The following is a 23,120-nucleotide window of genomic DNA, read 5'->3' on the forward strand; positions in this document are numbered from 1 at the left end:
TGTTGTAAATTTCACTGTCGCCAAGATAGAAATGGTCATCTAGTTGTATCTCATATAAATGAAGAGTATGATAATGGCTTGAAACTTTTGATAACTGTGATACAAACAACGAGAGAGGAAGAAAAAATCAAACACATCACCATATCTGGTACATATTTCCCAGATGATTCACTATTGGTGGACGAACCCTAGTCCACAGCACAATTTGAATCAAACTCGCTCAACTCTATATCACTAGTATCCTGCGAATCGGCGAAGTGAATTGGTCTCGCCGGGACCGATACTTCATGGGTATAAAAAAAGATGGCCTAAACCCACCAAACACATCACAAATTTCTGCATATAACTCCATTACATGTTATGGGATTAGTCTACCATACACATCAAACATTATACTAACGTGCTTATTAGTAAAATATCCTATTAGTAAAATCTCCACTAGACAACGATAATAGGAATCTATATGCTACTCGGACAACCTCCTTCGAACCAATTTCTCCCATGTTACTCAAGATGACATTCTTAAGCGCATTTAGAGAATCAACACGGAAAGTGTGCAACATTATAGCTGAATTGTACTTAGGAATGGAAATAGATCAGGAGCCTGTAGTCTGGCCTGTATTTGGCCTGGCCTGATCTGCCATGTTATAAAATAGGTATAGAGTTAGGCCTTTGTAAAAGCCTTAATATGTTAATAGGTCAGGTTCACGTTCGCTAATTAATTTTATTGACCTATCAGGCCTGCCTAGCCTATTAAAATATAATTAAATATATAAATTATTTTTTATTAATATTATAATTATTAGATATTTTAAATTTATTATATTTTATTATAAATATTTTTGTATATTTTAAATATTTTTATTAAAAAATAAACTTTTTACATAATAATTTTTTTACAAGTTTAACAGGTTACAGGCTAAATTAAATAATAGACTAAACTTAGTACTTTAAAAAAAGTCTATAACAGATTGTAGATTAGGCCCAGACTAATTAACTACATAACAGGTCAAATTTATTAATAGTAAAATCTGACTTGGTCTTTTTATCCCTAATTTTGCACTCAAATATTACTCTCTCATTACTATTTTTAATGATTTCATTGAGATAAATTACTGTATAAAAAAATTGATTACTAGCCTTTTTTTGGAGAAAAAAAAAGAAAAAATAAATAAAAATAAGTGAAATTTGATGTGAAGAAAGAGTTATTTATATATATGTTTTTTTGTTATATATCTAAGGTGCAAAAATTCCTGTTTATTTAAGATCGTATCTCGAATACAGTGCCATCAAATTGGTTATGGATGTATCCCGGAAACAATGGTAAAAAATCTATTATAACTTTAATCCAAATATAGTAGTGTATTCGATTTGTGCACGTTTTTTCATTGTTCATATTTAAGGTACAATGTATTCAGAATGTTTGTATAACGTGATTTGTTTCATTGTATTCGAAATATGAGCAATTATAGATAAAAATAAATACTTTATATTTTACACATTTTTATAATTATTGTATTTAATTTTTAAATAAAAAATCTCGATATTTATGGTTTGGAATGGCCAATATAATATTTTACAGCATATTTTTTTTGTTATCTTAGACATAACATGAGATCGCCTGAGTTTAAAATAAAAAAAAGGTTTTAGACCATATCATGAAATCAAATATAGTTTCGCAGTTATAAAAATGTCGTTAAACTTCAAGTTTTGAAGTTAAAAGGAAGAAAAAAAAAAGATAAACATGAGTCGTGCTAATATATAGATTTCAAATAATATGATTAGGTTCCTTTAATTTATTTGAATAATACAGATGAATAAAGAAATATTATTAGATACCACTTAGATATCGTGGCAACATGAGTGACAACCCACAATAGCTGGTGTAAAATTCTTTCTCCTCTGAAATCTGAATGTTATGGTCTAGTAAAATAACGCTACTTATACGTCGCTTTTTATATATGTATTTTATATTTAAGTGATATTGATTATGTGACAAATTATTGTGGCTGCTTGGAAAATAAAATAATAAAAAAATATAACTATAGTTAAATAATACGCGATATAAGGATTTCGTTAAGAAGACAATAAATTATTTGTATAATGTGTACAATAAGTTATTGAGTTATAAAATAAATATTTTTTATACTATTTAAAATAACCATTCGAGGCTATTGAGTTATAAAATGAATATCTCTCATACTATTTAGAATAATTATTCGAGTATCAGGGAAAATAAACATTTCTCCAAAAACTTAAATTAATTTTGAGGTTCACCAAAAATTGAACTCTTAACCTTTTGAATTTAGAGATTTAATACTATGTTATGATACCACTCATTCTAAAAGCTTTAGCTAATAGAAAAAGATAACATCAATAATTTTATCTCTAATATTTTCTAAATCTCTATTGTACGCATTGTACATATATTTTATTGGCTCCTCGTGTTTTTCTGCGATATAAACATGTGTCACTTTCGGTCATGATTAAAAAACCCCTTCCTTTTCTTTTCTTTTTTTTTTTTTTGTCGTTGTTACGATTAAACTTCGGTCTCCACAAATTAGTACAAATTCATGGGCCGGGTTAAAATAGTTTGGACCGGAGTGATGGAGGAAGCTTCCTGTGGATTCTTTATTTTTTCGCTAACCGCTAAGAACTTCGGCTTTATCACTTGGCTACAAAATTATTGACGTATACTAAAATCTTCATGCCATCTAGAAATCTCTTGCAAGTAATTTTTTTCTTAATCACGTGTTTAAATTGATAATAAAAAAATTACAGATAATAATACCGTGGAAATTATTACGAGATTATGTATGTAAATACATTCTTTTTGTTTCTATCATCTTGGATCATCGTCACCAAAATTAAATCTCAATATTCTAAGCTAATGGATTGGTTAAAAAGGTGTCTCTAATTCTCCCTATTGTTTGGTGCTGCTGTTTCTAATCTAATACTCTAAGCGTGTGTCACGTGTATAATGTAGGAGCCTTAACTAGCTAGTTAGCTTCCCAACTAATACACTTGAGTAATTCATTCTGTTGGCAAATCGAGTTAAGAGTATGAAAGTAATACTTAATATTCTAGCGCCAAATACAAGCCACCAAGAAGGATTCAAGAAAGATATATAATATAGTTTAGACATAATAAATACACGTATATATATTTTTTTGAAATAAAAAAGTTTAACATAATAAAGTGAAAAAGCTAAAAAGTAAAGTGATTAGATAACAAAACAAAAAATTAAATTATAATTATTTTTGATATTACCATCAATAATTAAAAAAATTAAAATTAGTCTATTTTTTTATAGTTTTTAATCTAGTTATTACTAATTTTTGCAATATCTACTTTTTTATTCTTAATATTTTGTCATTTATTTTCAGTCAAATATTTGATAGCACAAAACCTATCAACGAATAATAATTCAATAAACTTCTCTGCTCATCTTTAAGTCGCATTTCAAAAAATTCTTCAGCTTATTTCATGCTAACCAACAATGTAACTACACGTATAATTTTGTTAGCTTTAGTTGTTTCAGAAAATTATATTTTTTTAAGTCAAATCATTGTATTGTAACAAAATTAAACTAGCTAATTCGAAAAACAAATAAATAAAAAATTATGTTACATGTACACTAAAATTAACTATTAAAGTCAGTTACTAATATAAAATATATATTAAAATATAAATATATATTAAAAATAAATTAAACTACATACGTATTTATATACAAATATATTTGTTAGAAATAAGAGACTAAATAGGAAAAAAAATTTGTGTATTATTAACTGTATTCAAATTGTCTACTCAAGTTGTCTGTTCAAGTTATGTACAATGATACAATATAAAAAGATATTTATAGGTACTAAGAGAATCGTAATAATAAAGACATAATCTCCTATAATAAATATTCAAATATATTAAATAATACTAATTGATTCTAATTATATTTTAACAATATTGATGGTTAATTTTAGTGGCTAATTTTAGTGTAGTATTTTGATAAATAAATAATTTAATTGGACGTCATTTATTACAAAGCCGCCAAGAATGAAGTCAGATCTTGTTGTGCAAATTTAAATAATAATAAAGTAAACAAATTTAAAAATTTATGGAGAGATTTGTGATCTTATATTGCGTAGTTGATGATGGGCTTGTGTATACAAAGACAAGAAGAACAACAAAAAGTTGGTGAACTTCTGGCAATTCCATGCAGCCTTAGTGGCCTTTCAAGTTATATTTGGAAAAATAAATAAACTTATAAATAAACATTTTGATTCCTGACCAAAAGACAAAAAAAAATGATTAACTAACCATCAGGGATGTTAATTAAATTTAATCCTATTTTTATATAATTCTATATTATCATTATTCCATAAATTTGCACAATTGGAACCTTTATAAATCTTATAATTTTTTTTTACATGTAAACCTATTTATTATTAACTACTGCTGTTTTTCTCACGTAGATAGTTGAAGGGACTGTTTTGGTTATACTTCTATTTTGTTAGAAAATTTTATATTTGGCAAAAAAAAAAAGGGGAAAAAGAAAAAGTTATTTTTAATTGAAGGTTAATTGAATTAGCAATTCTTGAACGTAGTAATAGTTATAAAATAGTATACATGGATAAGGACAGAAATAATAAAATATATACGTGTCTTCGTCTTAAATTAGCAACTGGCAGTTTCGTAGAAGAAATGAAAACGTGAAAAGAGTAGTACAAGATTAAATATTATAAAAAAATTAATTTTAATATAATAAAAATGTAAAATACTTTACATAATTAATATAATTATATTTAATTTTTAAATAATTATTTACATAACCAATATAAAAAAATACATTTGTCGTAGTAGTGTTATATATTATATTTCTTTGATTTTAACATTGTTAAAGTTTATTTTAGAAGTAATTATTAATGATGCGTACTATTCTTTTCTCATTGTAAGATCTTGTCTAAACATACAGTGATACAAGTGTGATTTTATCACTTTATATACATTGTCACTCTTTCTTAATCAAACATGCCAATGGAAAATAGTACATCAACGTAACTAATTTATCTGTACATTAAGAATAGTATTATATATGGTGGAATTTCAGGTGAAGTCGACTTCACGTGAAGTTGATATATAAGAAATGTTAGATGAAAATTTAGTTAAATCAGTCAAATCATCTAACGATTTTCAGGTATCAACTTCACGTGAAGTCAACTTCATTTAAGTTTTCACTATTATATATACCTATATATTATTGTTTAAGCTTTTTTATTGGGTAAATAATGAATAATTTAACCTTTTTATTAGACCACTCATAATAGCTAGTAAAATAAGACACTTATTATCCTTTTGAATTTGAGTCTTATTAGACAAGTCTCTAGAATAAAATTATATGTGACAACAACTAATTTTACCCTAACTACCCTTTAGTCTAGAAAAACAGAATGGTTAAGGGATAAGCACACACAAATTCTATTACTTTCATCTAGAAAGTCAGCCCTATCTCACATAATGTGACTCACATTATTCACTCATTTTCGTCACAAATTGGAAATATAATTAATGAATAAAAAACCTGCTTATTCTTCAAGCCACCAAAGTTGGACTTCAAAATCAATAAAAAAAAACCCTCTCATGTAAATTAAATTAACTATTTGACCCTAGAGAACCCTCTGGACACACTCCAAGGAAACCAAAGCCATGTCATCAATTTAAACATCTCAATTCAATTCACTTATAAGTTATAACCACCTTATCCCTCTCCAGAGAACTCTCCATAGCACCCTTCTTTTTTCCCTCCTAAAACTTTTTTCTTTTTCCTCTCATAAACATAAACACAAACACATAGAAGACACAAAAAAAGCTAACATGGGAACTTTGGTGGGACATGTAGCACCAGGTTTTGGGTTCATGCTAATAGGTTTATGGCATCTCTTCAACCACATCAAGCTCCATGCCATTAACCCCAACAACTACACTTCTCCACCATGGTTCCCAACTTCAAGCTCCAAGTACCTTGAGCTCTTCCTCATCATGTTTGGCTGCACTGCTTCCATATCCATGGAGCTCTTCATCGGCCCCGACCGCCACCAACCCTTCGACCCTGACGGCACCATTCCCTCCAACCACCTCCACAATTTCGAGCACTCCTCCATCTCCATGACCTTCTTTGTCTACGCCGCCTTCGCCATCGTCCTCGACAAACTCAACATCCAATCTCAACATAGCATTACTCAGTTGATTGGAGCCATAGCCTTTGGTCAACAACTCCTCCTCTTCCACCTCCACTCTGCGGACCACATGGGCCCGGAGGGTCAATACCACATGCTCTTGCAACTTCTTGTCCTTATTTCTTTATTAAGTACCCTTTTGGGGATTGGAATGCAACGAAACTTTTTAGTAAGTTTCGTGCGTTCCATTAGCATATTCTTTCAGGGAATATGGCTTATGACCATGGGGTTCATGTTGTGGACCCCAGGTCTTATTCCGAAAGGATGCTTTATGAATCTCGAGGAGGGTCACAAGGTAGTTAGGTGTCGTGATGACATGTCACTTTATCGCGCCAACTCTCTTGTGACCATCCAGTTCAGCTGGTTCTTCATTGTTGTCACCGTTTTCGCGGTGTCGCTGTACATAGTTTTGGTCAAATTTTACAAAAAAATCGAATATTTTCCTACCATGAATGAGGAAGAGGAGGAGGAAGAAGACGAGTCAAGCCAAGATCTTGAGACTCCAAAGAAGAACATAGTTGGGAACCTCATGAGGTTCATCCATGTCGGAAAGCCGTATTCATCGCTTGACATTGAAAGGTAATAAGGTTTGAAATACATGGCTGTAAATTGCCGTCACAGTCAACTGCTGTAATAAGCCGCAACAGCAGCAATATTGAGACATGAAGCTAGCAAATTAAACTATGAAGGATTACTTAGGTTTGTGGTCCCAAAATACGTCAAACTCCATTCATTTTATTTTTATTTATGATAAAAATTGAGGTTCGATTATTTTTACGTAAAGTTAATACCTATAAATTGTTAAATGATTTAATAGATTTGATTAAATTATTATTTAACAATTTTTAACTATTAATTTTATATAAAATTAACTGCATTTGAGTTTTTATCATCTACAACTTTAAGTTAACATCATATAAATTTTTTAATTGGTGGCTAGTTTGTTAATTAATTGAAATATATGTTGTTAACTTAAAGCCTATATATTATGTGGAGATATAAAACAAGTGTAAATTTTGGGTGACGTTGTAATTAGTGGTTAGGTGGGTTGGTTCATGGTACAGCAATACAATGTTTGTTTTAGTTTTTCTTTTCCCCGGCATTGGGGAAAAGAGATTAAATTAATTAAGCCAAGTGAAATTAATGTGATTGGCTTAATTAAACTTGTGCGTGTGGATTACAATGTTACATACACGTCTATATATTTTTTTAGAGGGTGACATTTATTTGATTTGATGGTTTGTGTCTTGATGATGATGATTGCTAAAGTATTATCAGTATATATACATGTACGTATTCCGTGGAAATATCAAAGAAATTTCCTCTATTGATTTATATGGGTTATCACTTATGGCCAACAGTATTTGATTTGTTGTATTATGTTCTTTTTTCTTGGGTATATGAATATCATTTTGCTCGCATTTAATTTAAAAATAAACTGCCATTTGTATCATAAAAAATATAAACGCTGATAAATTATAAATGTATTTATATAGAAATAAAACGATAATTATATCTACAAAATAATTTTTGTATATTAAAAATATTCTAATAGACTAATTATATAACCAATATCTAAATATTTTTGATATACAAAAATTATCTTCCGTAATTATAATTATCATTTTATTCTTATATAAATATATTTGTCAACATTTATATTTTTTATAAATATAAATAATAATTTATTCTTAATTTAATTTGTACTTTTTTGGCAGTTTGAGAATGGTAGCAAATGGGTTTGTATTTGTGGAAGAAACCTTAGGCAGTGAACCCATGGTTTTAGTTTTTTTTATCGCCTTATAATATATGCTTCGCATTATTATATGGAGACATTTGTATATATTAAGATAATTAATTATATGTAGGGGCGTTTTCGTCTTTGAAAAGGGAATTAAAAAGAAATAAAGTTTAAAAAATGAGAATTAGCATTAAAAAAATAAAGTTATATCCGCTAATAAATATATATATGAAGCAGATCACATCACTCTAAATAATGTGATCATTAAAAAAGTAATTAAGTTACGTTGATTTGTTTGATAGTGACATTTATCTAAACTTTAAAATATTTTAGAATTTTTGTTGTCCCTTAGCCTAGTACCAAAGTAATTAGTTAACTGTTCATAAGTAAATGACTAAGGAGAAGAGAGGTAAAGGAATTAATTGACGTATACAAGATGAACAAATTTCGGAATGTTAGAGAAAATGAATTTGTATCAATTCACATCCTTTCTAATAATTAATAATAGATAAAAATTAATTGGAGTCTATATATTCCATTTAATTGTAGTTAAAATAAAAACTATAATGATATATTATTAGATACGAAAAATATTCTATAAATACTAAATCAATTATGAAATTAGTCACTATATTTCTATATATTATATATGTTTTAATACTAATTATCTATTAAAATAATTAATTTTCATATTAGAATAGTCAAATTTTTAATAAAATAATTAAAATTTTATGAATACCGTATAACAACCATTGTATTTTTATATTTCTATTTGGATTTTAATCATAATATAATTTCAATTTAATTATATTATTTACAAAATTTAATAATTATGAATATTACTCTTGTATATTCTTATATAGATAGCTAATTTACGGCGTTGATGTATAATAATTGGTTGATTTGATACAAAATATATTAATATAAAATCTCTAAGTAGAAAAAAAAATTAGGTAAAGAAAAAAAAAGGAAGTGGTCAAGTGGATTCGTTTGTAGAGATATGTACGAGGATGATGGGGTCACAAGGGCGCAATTTTTTTATATTAAAATGTTAAGTGTATTTTACGTTAATATTATATTATTTTAATGTAATATATTAATATGGGAGAGTCTAATATTAGAAGATATAACAATTTTAATAAAAGACAATTGTTAGATAAAATCGTTACGAATGATTTAAAAAATATTTTTTTATAATAAACAAATCATTACTAACGATTTGTACTAACCAATGAATTCTTTACTTTAATTAATTTCTTACTATGAAATTAATTATTAGCTTGAATTATTCTAATTAGTATATGTATTCTTTTACTTTCACTTTTAGTTAAGTCACGAAACCTTTATATTCTTTTGGATATTTAATTTAAGGGATTGGAAAATATAGTGATACATGAAAATATATATTAATCCAAATTATGTGTTCCTATTCCAAAACATATATAACACTTGGCTAACACATATCATTCTTTTGCTTTATTATTGATTATCCTTGTAACAGAGTAGATTCTAGTATAATTATATTACGATAATTATGTAAGTATTATTAAAATTAAAATTATATTTTTTTATGTTTTAATAATATTTTTTAAAATAATATTATTTAATAATAAAAAAATATTATTTTAATTTTAATAATATTTTTTAAAATATTATAATTACTGTAACATAGTATACTAGAATAATCCTTATAACAATTTAGCTATTAGTTTAGCTACTAGAGAGGGCAAAAAGGAAAAGCAACCTAATTGTGATAACACGTAATAATTGAATTATAAGCAACAAGAACTTTTTTAAGAATAAAGTTTATTTATGAATGCAAAATTTTTATTATTATAATATTAACATGCTAACAAAACTATCTCAAAAATCATACAAGCAAAAGTATTAGTGTGGACCCGGAATGACAATGTAAACTAGATAGTACCAAACTTCTTTTTCTTAATGAAATGAAATAAGTTTTAAACAAATTGAATCTGTGTGAGGGATTCAAAACTTATTGCATTAAGAAAACCTCAAATCTGAATATTATTACGTAAAAAGCAACAATAAATGAACATTGTGTCTTCATAGTGTCAATGAATTCCTTAGGGTTCCGTTTGGTTGATGTATATGATGAGACATAGACACAAAGACATAAATATTAAAAACATGGATATAAAATATTTGTGTCTATGTATTGTGTTTAGTAAAAATAAAGAATAAAACACACATATTTTAAAAAGACTGAATTACCCTTCATTCTATTAGAAGTTTTACTATTATTACTGTACATCCATTATTCCAAACACTACATGTCATCACCATTAAATTTTTATTTCTTTTAATATTTTTTATTTCTTCTAATATCATATTAAATTATCATTCAAATATTAAATATATATATATATATATATATATATATATATATATATTTTGAAAAAAATAAAAAATTAAAGCTCAGAATTTATCAAAGATTAATCAAAATTTAAATAAATAAAAATTAAATGTACAATTTTTTTTATGAAAATAGAAAGATAAATTTAGTTATAGAATCTAAAAGAGGAAGAGGAAAAAGAAAGGTTTGGGGAGATAAGAGGACAAATTTTAAAATTTCAATAAGGGTAAAAGAGTAAAAAATTAGTGTCTCACAAGTTGTGTCTTAGTGTCTCACCAAATTAGAGGTGCACAAATTTAATGTCTCTGTGTCCATTCGTATCCTTCCGTGTCCTTCGAAAATCTGTGTCTCACTAAACCAAACAGCAGACATGTGTTACTGTGTACCACTATATTTATGTCTCAGTGTCTATGTCTCTCAAACCAAACGTTGCCTATGTTCATATTACTAACATCAATCTGTTGAAAATATAATATATGTAAAATAATTAATAAAATGGTTAATAATATTATATTATTTTTAAATTTTTATTTTAATTAATATTATTTATATGATGATAGTTATATAAATTTTAAAATTTTATTTTATTTATTGAATTTTAATAATTATAAGGACGAACGGGTTAGGATTCAATTTTTTATTACATGCGAGTAAGAGCAGAACGGATTCTATATTGGTTATTATAAGGAAGAAACCGCCCCATTTCCATCCCTACTCACGCCTCATTTACCAAATTGACAATGATGTTTTCATGCACATGCCAACAACCATAACAGCTCTAACGAATAAGGTACAAAAGCATCCAAATTCACATTCTTAATAACTAAGTAAAGATTATACTCAAAAACAAATTAGTCCTTTTGAAACTTCTTTTTAGTTACAACTTTCCAAGCATTAGTCCTTTTCACAGCATTTATAATCAGCTTTATTCACCCTTACTCATTCCTAAACTTTTCACCATTTATAATGGTCCATCTAACTCTCCTTTATGTTCTTTAGTCAATGAATTTTCGTGGCATAAAAATGTCCTTTGATAAACTATATCTCACACTACCAATGATCCTCTTTGTAAATTGTGATACAAACTAAACTACTTGCAATGTCACAGATCAGATGTAACTGTATAAGCAAAGGCAGAAGCTTGCAAATATAGCACTAAACTATGCCTCAATCTGCAATTTTAATCTTCTTAAAATGTGGGGCAAGGGTGTTCTCACAATTTTGTACCAGACTTTGCGCATAGATGTCATTTTTTTATTCTGCTCAAAAGGAAAAGTTATCACAAAGAAAAGAATCCACCTGAGTATTGTTATTTGAAAATAACATATCTAGCCACCTAAAGGTGTCTCTACCATGATTTGTCTAATTATAGGCATCCAAAGTCTAAAAAATAAAGGAGATTTCACTCCTTATCTCCTTTACCTCATGTTTTATCTCGTTCTATCATCATATCTTGTTGATTTATCAACCAACAAAGCAAACTAGTAGCCTAATGAAGAGCAGTTGAAAGGAAATGTCACAGTTTGAATGTTTGATGTATTGACTCTAGTGATTCTGCATCAGCATGATTGATGAAACAACAGAACAGGGTAGGAGTGAAATTCAATACCAGTCCATCCATTAGCATTCAAAGCTGGACTACCAATGAATGAAGAAAAAACAGAGTTATGTGAACACTATCTACGTTATGCAATCAATATTTCTAGAAGAATGCAAATGAAATAGAAAAGTCCGGAGCAATATGGATAGTAAGAAAGGGAACACATAAATAACATCAAGAGCTATCAGCATGATTTCGAAATTAAAATTTTGGTACCTCTGATTTATCAAGCTGATACAGCAAATGAGGACTATCGGATGGATGAAGGAGCAATGGTAAGAGAATGTGATCGTTTCGTGTATCAACTCCAATGATTCTGCAACTACAGGATTTTGAAGCAACAAAACAAGATTCATGGGAAGCTCAATCTCAGTCCATTAGTGTTCAAATCACATTCACCATCCAATGTATATGATCATTGATTGTATATTAAATTATTAATACAATCATGTGAATGTACCAAAGGAGTGAAAGACAATCGTTGATATAGAATACATGGACAAGGGATAAAATTTTACATCACCATATAAATTATCAAAGGGCATGAAAAGCGATCATTTTACTTTTAAACTTTTCCTCTGGTTGGGGCCTAAGTATCAGAGAGAACTATACCTAAACCTTCATCGTTAAAAGCATTTCTATACACAACATCTTGCAAGAAGTTGGTCCACCTTGGTTTGTATTAGCAATCTTATCATGTTTTAACTTCCAACAGTGGGGAAAAAAAGTAATCTACTGTTCCTAATTCCCCTTAAACTCTTTCTAGGTTCCAAAGTTACAAATTACAAAGTAAATTTGCAATGAACTTGAAGTAAAAGAAAATATTATTTTGATGCTCATATATAAATATATACTTGAATCAAAATTGTTAAGGAGCTCTAGACAATATATAAAAACGGCTCAGTGATGATTTCTAAAAGGAAAACCTACTGAAAAGTTCAGCATATTCATTGGATAAATTAGCAAAAACAATGTGTATGGAAATTTCTTTAACTATCTTACAACACCACTGAACCCAGGCATTCTTTCCATTCTCTGACTCCACAATACTCTTCTTACCAATGATACATCTTCCCACCTTCCTGCATCTGCGTATATGTTCGATAGGAGAACTTTACCTCCACCATGAGATGGTGCCACCCCGGCTAAGCTCTGTGCAGCCCTCTCTCCAATATCTACATTTCCGTGAGTTCTGCATGCTGCTAATAAAGTTCCCCATATTACGACGTCAGCCTCTATTGGCATGCTCCTTATTAGTTCTTCAGCTTCTTCTAATAACCCAGCTCTTCCGAGGAGATCAACCATACAGCCATAATGCTTGATATCTGGTTCGACATTATATACACTCTTCATGCTTCGAAATATTCTCCGCCCATGATCCACCAGCCCAGCATGACAACAAGCACTAAGGACTCCTATAAATGTAATTGGATTGGGCTTAATACCATACCTATGCAAATCAGAAAAAACCTCTAGGCACATACTTGCATGTCCGTGTGATGCTAATCCACATATAATTGCATTCCATGCAGACACGGTAGACACAATGTCTCGAATCTGATTGAAAAATCGTAAGGCGGTGTTGATGCTCCCACATTTTGCATACATGTCAATCATGGCTGCACATAAATTGCCATTCAAAGGAATGCATTCACTAGTAGTGTACTCATGGGCCCATCTTCCTTCATTCAATGCACCTAGAGTGGCAATTGCGGAAAATACACCCACCATGGTAACTTCATTTGGTTTGACCCCACTAGCTATCATTTTGTGGAAGAGATCAAGAGCCACTCTTGGTTGTTCAGTTTGTGCATAGCCAGCAATCATTGTACTCCACGAAAATACGTCTCTTTCGGGCAACTCTTCAAAGATTTGCCTTGCCTGCTCCATCATTTTATTTTTTATGAATCCAGCAATAAGAGCATTCCATGATTTTAGGTGATCCTTTACACCCACTTCAAATTGTAAATTGGCAAGGTCCATCATCCCACAAGATGAATAAAAATAGATGATCGTAGTCTGTATGAAATTGTAACAGTCAAATCCTTTCTTAACAACTGTTCCATGCAATTGCCGACCTTCACTGACTGCTGTCTCACGACCACATGCTGAAACCAAATTCACAACCATGACTTCATTAGGCCCTATTCCATTCTGAAGCATTGCACGATACATCACCAAAGCTTCATGCAAACAAGTTGTTTGGATGCAACAATCGATCATCGTCCCCCAAGAAACAACATCCTTATCAGGAATCCTCTCAAACAACTCCTTGGTTATCTCAAGATGCCCCGCCTTTGAATACCCATTCAAAATCACATTCCAGGACACCAAATTAGGCTCAGGCATCTCATCAAACAGCCTCCTCGCTTCCCCTAAACCCAAACAACCACAATAAGCATGCATCAAATTAGTCGAGACAACTACCTGCCCCTCAACAACCAACTTAATAATCAATGCGTGAACCATCCGGCAGTTCCATATCTCACCAAAATGTAAGCAAGCAGACACTACATTCACCAAAGTGACCTCATTAGGGACCACACTGTGATCCATCATGTCCTTAAAAACCTCAAGGGCATCCCCAAAGCAACCATTTTTAACAAGACCCATTATCATGGTGGTATAGGATACAAAACCTTTACCAGGCATTACGTCAAACAGTTGGCGGGCACAGCCAATTTGGCTAGCTCTCATGTACCCAGACACCATGATATTACAAGAAACAGGGTCCAACGTAGGACAAGCCTTAAAGAGCAACTGGGCATCGAATAAGGAGCCGCATTTAGAGTACATGCTGATCAAGCTGTTACGAATGAAGGTGTTGGAATGGAATCCGAGTTTGACGACCAAGGAATGGAACTGGCGGCCCAAAGGAGCGGCGGAGAATGAGGAACAACACTTGAGAGCGGAAACAAGTGCAAGCTCGCATTCGTAGTGGTTGTGGTTTTGTCTTGCATTGAAGAAAATACTAATGAAGTGTTGTGGGTCTTCTGAAGGAGGGGGTTTGGTGGCTGAAGTGGAAACCCATTTAAGTGTTTGAGGGAAGAATTTTAGTCTGAGATTCTTAGAATTGAAGACCCACAGGAGGTGAAACATTAAACTCAAAATTGGATCTTCCTCTGCAATTTTCTTGTTAAGGTCTTAGAGACAGAAACATTGACGATTGATTGTTGTTTCGCCGCCAAAGAGAAGAAAGAGTGGCACCTGATTTGGGGTTTCAAAAACTGCTTTTTTTGGAGTTTAAATGAAAGAGAAAAGTTTTTTTCTTTTAACTTTTAGCCGTTGGATCATTATGTATAAAAAAGGTCGTCCATTGCTGGGGAAAATGGGTTTTTGCGTGAAAATTTTTGCACAATAGAGCATAAATCTTTGTCGAATGGCATGAAAGGAATAAACTGTTTGATTCTGTGTTTATCTTTGGAGTTTTGGATTGAGTGCTTGTTTGGGCGTCATTATTTTGATAAAAAAATATCTTTTTTTAATGAAGAAATATATTTTTTATTTTTTAGCGTGTTTAGCAAATTTCTAGTAATAAAGGTAAAAATATTAGAAAAATAAAAAAACATCTTTTTCGAAAAGTTGTAATTTACATCTTTTTTTAAAATATCTTTTTTCGTTAAAAAAATATATTTTTCATGTAATAAATAAACAAAAAAATACTTTTATATTGTTATACCCAAACATAATTAATAAATAGAAAGTTCTTTTTGTACGAAATATCTAAACATAAAATTACTTTTACTTTTTTATAAGATTTTTTAAAAAAAATAACTTGAAAAAATTTTTTTTTAGAAGTTCACCCAAAGAATCTTTGATACAACAACTTTGCACTGTTAAGAGAGCCAAAATATTCCAAAACAAAATACTCAGACTATATAATCATTATCACAATCACACACTATGTTATGTCCTTATTATTTTACACTTTTACTCTCATGATTCAGGGCACTCATTCACGACAAAGAAAGGAAGTTTCAAATTGGCATTGAGTGAAGCACATGTTGTTATGTATATGTTCAACAGATACATGATAGAACAGTACAAACTGAGCTTTAACAAATTTTAGATTTTGTTCACGGATTTAGTTTACATAACTATTGCGTACAACTAAACTAAACATGTGTATATTCACCGCTACACACAAGAAACTAAACAATTTTATTGATGTACTAATATCTATATAAGATAATATTTTTACAGCACTGAGCGTGTATGCAAATTAAATAGTTTAGAGCCATGAAAAAATAGTACTACCTGAACTCTTATTCATTGAACCTTATGTACCACATAGACCTTAGAGTGTATTTTGTCTTCACATTAATAGGTGATAATATATACACACACCTTACCCTTTATCAACACTCAACACACTCTACATTGACATGGAATCTGTCAAACATATCATATAATAAGAATCCACAAGCATAGTAGTAATTCTTATGTTTTAAGCAAACTCTCGATCAGGGAAGAGGAAAGGAGCCAAGAGAGTCCAAATGTACAATCCAGCAGTGGCCCACTCCGTGCCGATCCGCACCCACACTGATGTCCAGCCAACATCAATGAGATCAGAGCTGTCGGATGTGCTGGTCCACCCAGAGAGAAGCATGGCAGAGTACATACTAGCAAGCGCAAATATGAGGTGGAAGAATGAGTAGGAATAACTAACTGGCTTTGATTCCTTCTCCTCTCCCTTCTTTGATTTTCCTTCTTCAAGTTCTGCTTCAAGAAGAGGTTTATTCCCACCTGAAAAAAAATAACATGCAAGTACTTGAGAAATGAGACTTACTAGAAACATATTATCATTCCAATTACAATAAATAGTAATAGGGCTATTTGAAGAGAAAAGTTTAGGATTTATTTTGGTTTCGCTTTCCTGTTTTCGTTTTCTATTATCAATATTAAAAAAACTACTGCCTTAATCCATTCTATTTCCTGTCTTTCAGAAGTTTTTCATAAGAAAATGTAAAAACAGAAAAAAAATGTTTTGAAAAACAAACAGGCTCTCATTTACTTTCAAGAAGTCATTCTCTTAAATCAAAGCCAACATAGGTTGCTAAGGTCATAATTTGGTTTACTAAATGGGTTCTATAAAGGAATTGATTTCATTTTTGAAAAGAAGTTTGTATTTCAGAATCCTAAGAGTAGACTAAATTAATGAAAATCCCCAACACATGCTCACAAATTTCCTATGATAAAGAGATTATAAATATTACCAGATTTTGGTGAAGATGGTGGAGATGCTAAAAGTGCAGTTGAAGATCCAGCACGAACAGCAGAATACAAGACGGATAACACAGTTGTTAGCATGCCAAGAACAAGGGTGCCTGTGCTGACAGCTCTGGACTTGTTGAGACCATTGCATTCATAGTCATGAGGTTCACTAGAAAGACCCGTGTAGCACACATAGGCACAGTAAAGGGAAATCACAGATGCAGGCAGCAAGCTTCCATTCACCTGATTTCACACTCCCATTATTGAATATTTTTGTGCAAAATAAAAGAATGACAGCACGAGGTTACATGGAGTAAAACTAAGTAATCAACCTAATTTGATTAATCAAACTCTTGAGAATTCCCAGCACCATTACATGAGCTAAATTGATGATGGGATAACAGAGTTAGAGCAGAAAATCTGCTAATGGCATTGCAAATCAAGTCATTCAAATATGGCTCATATGAAATGAGTCCGAGAAAACAGTAAGACATGTAGCATTCATTAAAAGAAGGCTCTTTCAGACGACCTTAACTAACAAAGAAAAATGATGTGATCTGCTAAACTTGAGACAAAGGACTCTCAACAAAATGGCAGAAACTAGAAAGCCAAAAACATAATCATATATCTTTTGCATTCTTGACAAGAACTATATCATGGAACAACTTTATCATCTATTGTTCAACAAAAAAATTCTAATTCAGAAAATAGTATTGAAAACTACAAGGCCCTAAGATGTTCTCCCACATAATGGAGCTTCAATAACTTACACATAGTTATATTCTTTACCTGAGGATGTAAAGCAATTACTGCAAATACAAATGCAAGGATCATGGTCATGACGAGAAAGAAGACATTGAGGCCACAATCATATCCAGAAGGGTCGAACCAGATGAAAAGAATTCCTGATAGTACATAGGCTCCAATATAGCATGTGATTGACACAGCAAGTAAAGCAATGTACCTAAAAAATCTAACTTATTAAGATACAATGGTAAATAGAAATCCATGGGAAAAACTATGCAAAAAAAATTTCAGCATACCATTTCTGCTCATCTTTTGCAACCCATGCATCATTCCAAGTGTGTGTAAAGTCAAGTAAGAGAATCACTTGGATCAATAAGAAAAAGCCAGCCCCAAATTTAGATATAAACCCTGCAATATTGCAAGTAAGCACATGTCAGAAAGCAGCCATCTCATGCATCTGTTGGCATATCGGACAGTATACAAATAGACACCAGTATATCATCACACAATAAAAAAAGAAGATAAAACACTAAAATAAAACAGATTACTGACAATAGATTAACGTGCGACAATAAAGTTATAGAACATTCATTTATATATAGTGATTATAGCAAGCAGTAAGGAAAAAGGGATGTTAAATTCATTTCTTCCCTAAACTAACCATGAGGCATTTCCAAAGTCTACACCATATAATGGTACAAAAAACTAAGTTCATAAGTCAGAATAGCAATACACTTCCTACTTCAGACTCTAAACAATCATGAAAAGGAATAAAAAGCTAAAGAGTGAGGTTAGATAACTTACCATATGCTAATATTATGACATCTGGAAGGAAAAATGAAAGAATCACGAGCAAAAGCCATATCACCATTTTCACAGTCCATCCACCATGGTGCCAGGAATCACGCCTATCATTCTGGTCCTTCACACCAATCATTATAAGCGCTAGAATACTAAAAAATAAGCAATTCCCCAAGCTCACTCGAAGAACTGCTTGTATTTGATACCATTCCTTTGTCTGAGCATCAGAAGAATCTATCCCTGTAACCATCATATATACAACAAAACAGGGGGGGGGGGGGGGGACAGAAAAAGATTAAACACATGTACAGGGAAAAAAATTCCCTAAGTTTGAATGATCACTAATTCCCGGCACTGGAAAGTTGAAGCTCAAGAAAGCATCAACAATTTAACAGAAAGTGATTATATTGGTAAACAATAGTAAGTAATCTGTTTCTACATGCTCCAAACCTAGCAGAATTCCAAACTTTCCTCTAATAACTTGAAAATCATAAATACAAACAAGATACTAATAAATGAGGCTTCCCCCAAAGGCAAATGCAAATTCAACACCAAAACTTCAACTATTCCATTTCCCAAAAACCACCAAGCAACAAGTCAACAACAACAACAACAACAATACATCAAACTATGCCAATGCCATTCAATCCTATCTATATCGCACACAGATATTTGGTGCAGATGCATAAAACTAACCGATTTATATTAAAAACAGTTCACAAAACAACAAGAAGATTTGAAAGGGAAAGTATGGCAAGAAGTAAAGTTAGAATCTTTTAATGGAGAAAGAATTACTGACAGGGGAGTTTCTCCAAAAGAGGAGCACCAACTTCTCTGAGAATCCATGAAAGGATGAGAGAGGCACCAAAGAGACCACAGTAACCGATCCTAGCAGATTTCTGGGAGATTCCAGAAGCAACGGAGCTGCAGAGTCCGCATGTTAGGGACGCGCAACAAGATACGCAACACGACATCGTTTTGTGATTCAGAAAGAAAGGACCTTCAAGTCTTCAACTTTGAACGAGTTTCAGGGAACCAACGAAAACCAAAATTGGAGAAGACTGGAAGATAGCTTCGTACTGTGTTAATGTGTTCTTCTGCGTTTCGCGTTTATTTCTGTCGTTTTGAACAGCGATGACTTATTCAATCTTCGCCGTTTAAGGAGTCGTTTGTCGTTTGGGCTATTAGTAATTGGGCTTCTACATGCAAAATGGGCTATTGGGCCCAATCGTCTTCACGTGATTTTCTTTCTTCTCCGATCCAACAAGTATGAAATAAAAATGAACTCCTGGCCCAATATACATAAACTGAACTATAAACCCCCCAAAAAAAAAGTTTAAAATGAGCTATTTATGAATTTATATTTTTTTTGAGAAATTACTAAATTAGTTTGTAGAACAAATTTTTTTTATATGACAAAATAAATATCAAAGATATAATTACATTAAAGGTAGAAAAATGAACTGAACGTCAAATCATCAACTATTTTGGCATTGGGTTAGCTTTTTTAAAAAATTAAAAATAATTAATTATGTGACAATCAATTTTTGTTTAGATACTTTATCTAAAAATTAATTTTTTGAAGATAATGAATTATGATTGGAGTAATAAAAAAATCTATTTTAAATAGTATAAATATAAGAATTGATATGAAATGATTGTTTATATTATTTAATATTTGATACTTGAGGTCAAATTGATACAATTATTATAATTTCAAAATATCAAGATTTTGTTTATATTATAAGCTTTAAATTATTACTTTCAGTTATAAGTTATATTTAATTTAAAATTATTAGTTCTGATTATTTTTTATTCAAATGTTTTTTTTTTCCTAAAAGGTATATATTCTATTTTTTTTAGGGTGTTCCCAAACATGGTCTAACATGAACCAAGAAATGAATGAATGAAAAATCAATTTCTTTCACTTGATAGCCGTATACTTTTATGTTAGTGGAGCCCCAAACCTGAGTTAGTAACATCCTAAAGTATCCTTATCATTAACAATTTATCATTATCTTGATGATGTTCCTAAAGGCTAGGAGCAGCATCTTCACGTGACTATTTATGGTGAATCATTTGAAAGTACATTGCACCTATCTTCTTAATTCCTCTGCCATCAACATGCACTTTCCAGTCACTCCCACATGCTTGTCAGACTTATACCTGAGGATATATATTTGGATAATACATACTAATCTTTTAATTTGTCTTTTTAATAAATGCAACTAACTCATGCTCAAAATTACCCTTTTTAATTTTGATATAGATAGGGAAATAATGCAAAACGCATTATAAAATACATGTATATTTTATGTAGATTTGGCGTCAAGATCAAAGAAATTGAACGGTCCGATTTAAGGTTAGGTAATTGAACGGTCTGATTTAAGAGGTATAAATCAGATTGTCTGATTTATGTCTTTCTAATCACATGTTGCGTGTGTTGTCCTCTACAACGATGTCCTTTATACTAATATGTTTCTTTTTCTGAATCTACTTTTTCTCGTGATGTATTTTTCTTATCTACATAGTCACCATTTTTTCTCTTCTTCTTTTTTACCACTTTAATTTCTTCTTCTTCAGTTAAAAAAAATACAATACCAAAAAAACAAAAATGTAAAAATGTTGATCGTCCTAAAATTTATATTATCACTTATCTATGTCATTCTGAGTATGTAAGTTTGTTTTTTAAAATTTTTTATATTTTAGAATTATTATTATTGTTAGAAATTTAAAAATATACGTTTAAATGATATATGTTACAGAATTATTATATTGTTAGAAATTTAGGAATATATGTTTAAATAATAGTTAGAAATAGGAATAAGTATTGTTTTGGTCCTATACGTTTAGGGTCAGAATCAAAATCGTCTCCAAAGTGATTTTTTATTTAAAATCGTCCTTAACGTTTTATTTCGTATTAAAATCGTCCTTTCAATTTTTTACGGACAAAAATACCCTCCACCACCAGCAGCACCTCTACCATCACCAGCACGTCCCTTACTCCACCACCACCTTCCTTACTCCCATTAAATACTAATAATCAGATTCAAAAACACCAACAATAACACATTATTCAAATTCAGAAACTAACATCAAATTCAACAACAAAATCAATAAGAAAAATAACAAATCAAAATCAGAATCGGAAGCAGAATCAGAAATAGAAGCAAAGCAGACGTAGAAGAAGAAGCAGATGCATCCGGCAACCCCGACAGCCCCGGCAGCCCCGGCAGCCATCTCAAATGGTAGCGGCGACCAGACTCGTGCGACGGCGACTGGGCAGATTGACGATGGTAGGAACCCAGCTCAGTCTCGGATCTTTCTCTCTCCTTCGCGTGCCGCCTTCCTCGCGTAGGGCTCCCCTTCCTGGTGATGCACTCCACGGCGGCAGAAATATACATGAATGGCGGCGACGTCTTCTTCTGTTCGTGGTTCTGGTGGCAACTCGTGGGCAAACCGGCGACGATGCAGGTATCGCGAGGGTGGCGGCTATGGCAGCGGCCTCCTCCCCTCCAGCGGCTCTCTCTCTCTCTTTCTCGGATCTCCTTTCTCGCTGGCTCGTTCTCGGTGGCGAAGGACCCAAAGGTGGCGGCGACGGCATTGGAATTCACGACAACGGCACTGGAATGCTGGGGCTCCTCCCTACCCTTTCTCCCTTTTCCCTTTTTCTCCCCGCGTCCTTTTCCCTTTCCTTTCTCCCCTCCCCCCTCGTGTGCTTTTCTTTTTTTTTTTAATTTTATAATTTTTTTATTAGGATAGGGATAATTTAGTAATAAAATAAAAAAATTTATTAAAAAAACGATTTTAATACGAAAAAAAACGTTAAGGATGATTCTAAATAAAAAAATACGTTGAGGACAAATTCGATTCTGACCCTTAATGTTAGGAACCAAAATAATACTTATCCCTTAGAAATATATATGTTTAGATTTAATTAGTGAACATTTTAATCAATGATAATGTTTGAATTAGACTAATATAATAGATTAGTAAAAAATATATGTTTAGAATTTCTTGTAATAATTTTGGAAATTATTATTAATTAACTTTAGAGTTACGTTAATTGTTGTATATTTTTTTTGTAATAATTTTAGAAATTATAACTAATAATTAGGTTTTATAAAATATAATATATTTTTGCTCCGATAATAATTATTTATTTATTGTTAGATATTTAATTGACGTAAATATATTATTATTGTAGTTGAGGTTTTAATAAAGTAAAACATTATTAGTTAAATAAGAATTAGATTTATTTATTAGTTAAATAAGTATTATTCTTGGAGTTTAGTAAACTAGATTTAGTAAAGTCAATTTTGTTTTTTGGTATTTTCAATAATTAATGATTATTGTTAGATACTTAATTAATATGTTTTGTGTAGTTAAATTTTAAATTTTTTTAAT

At 31.0% G+C, this 23,120-nt stretch overlaps 3 protein-coding genes across 3 annotated transcripts; 1 reads left to right on the plus strand and 2 right to left on the minus strand.

Moving 5' to 3' along the window:
- The first annotated feature begins 5,759 nt into the window (after window positions 1–5,759).
- On the plus strand, window positions 5,760–7,437 carry LOC130973325 (uncharacterized). The gene has a single exon (XM_057897803.1). The coding sequence runs from the start codon at window positions 5,872–5,874 to the stop codon at window positions 6,814–6,816; it is 945 nt and encodes a 314-aa protein (XP_057753786.1). The 5' UTR covers window positions 5,760–5,871; the 3' UTR covers window positions 6,817–7,437.
- Window positions 7,438–12,370: 4,933 nt separating this feature from the next.
- On the minus strand, window positions 12,371–15,209 carry LOC130973648 (pentatricopeptide repeat-containing protein At5g19020, mitochondrial-like). Its single transcript, XM_057898267.1, has one exon. The coding sequence runs from the start codon at window positions 15,048–15,050 to the stop codon at window positions 12,945–12,947; it is 2,106 nt and encodes a 701-aa protein (XP_057754250.1). The 5' UTR covers window positions 15,051–15,209; the 3' UTR covers window positions 12,371–12,944.
- An 880-nt stretch (window positions 15,210–16,089) lies between these two features.
- LOC130976284 (uncharacterized) lies at window positions 16,090–19,809 on the minus strand. The gene is made up of 6 exons (XM_057901106.1): window positions 19,513–19,809; window positions 18,717–18,953; window positions 18,209–18,320; window positions 17,955–18,129; window positions 17,168–17,408; window positions 16,090–16,697 (listed from the first exon to the last, which is right to left on the minus strand). The coding sequence occupies exons 1-6, from the start codon at window positions 19,685–19,687 to the stop codon at window positions 16,399–16,401; spliced, it is 1,239 nt and encodes a 412-aa protein (XP_057757089.1). The 5' UTR covers window positions 19,688–19,809; the 3' UTR covers window positions 16,090–16,398.
- Between the last annotated feature and the right edge of the window lie 3,311 nt (window positions 19,810–23,120).

The sequence above is a fragment of the Arachis stenosperma genome, chromosome 4 (assembly GCF_014773155.1).
Source record: "Arachis stenosperma cultivar V10309 chromosome 4, arast.V10309.gnm1.PFL2, whole genome shotgun sequence".
NCBI lineage: Eukaryota > Viridiplantae > Streptophyta > Magnoliopsida > Fabales > Fabaceae > Arachis > Arachis stenosperma.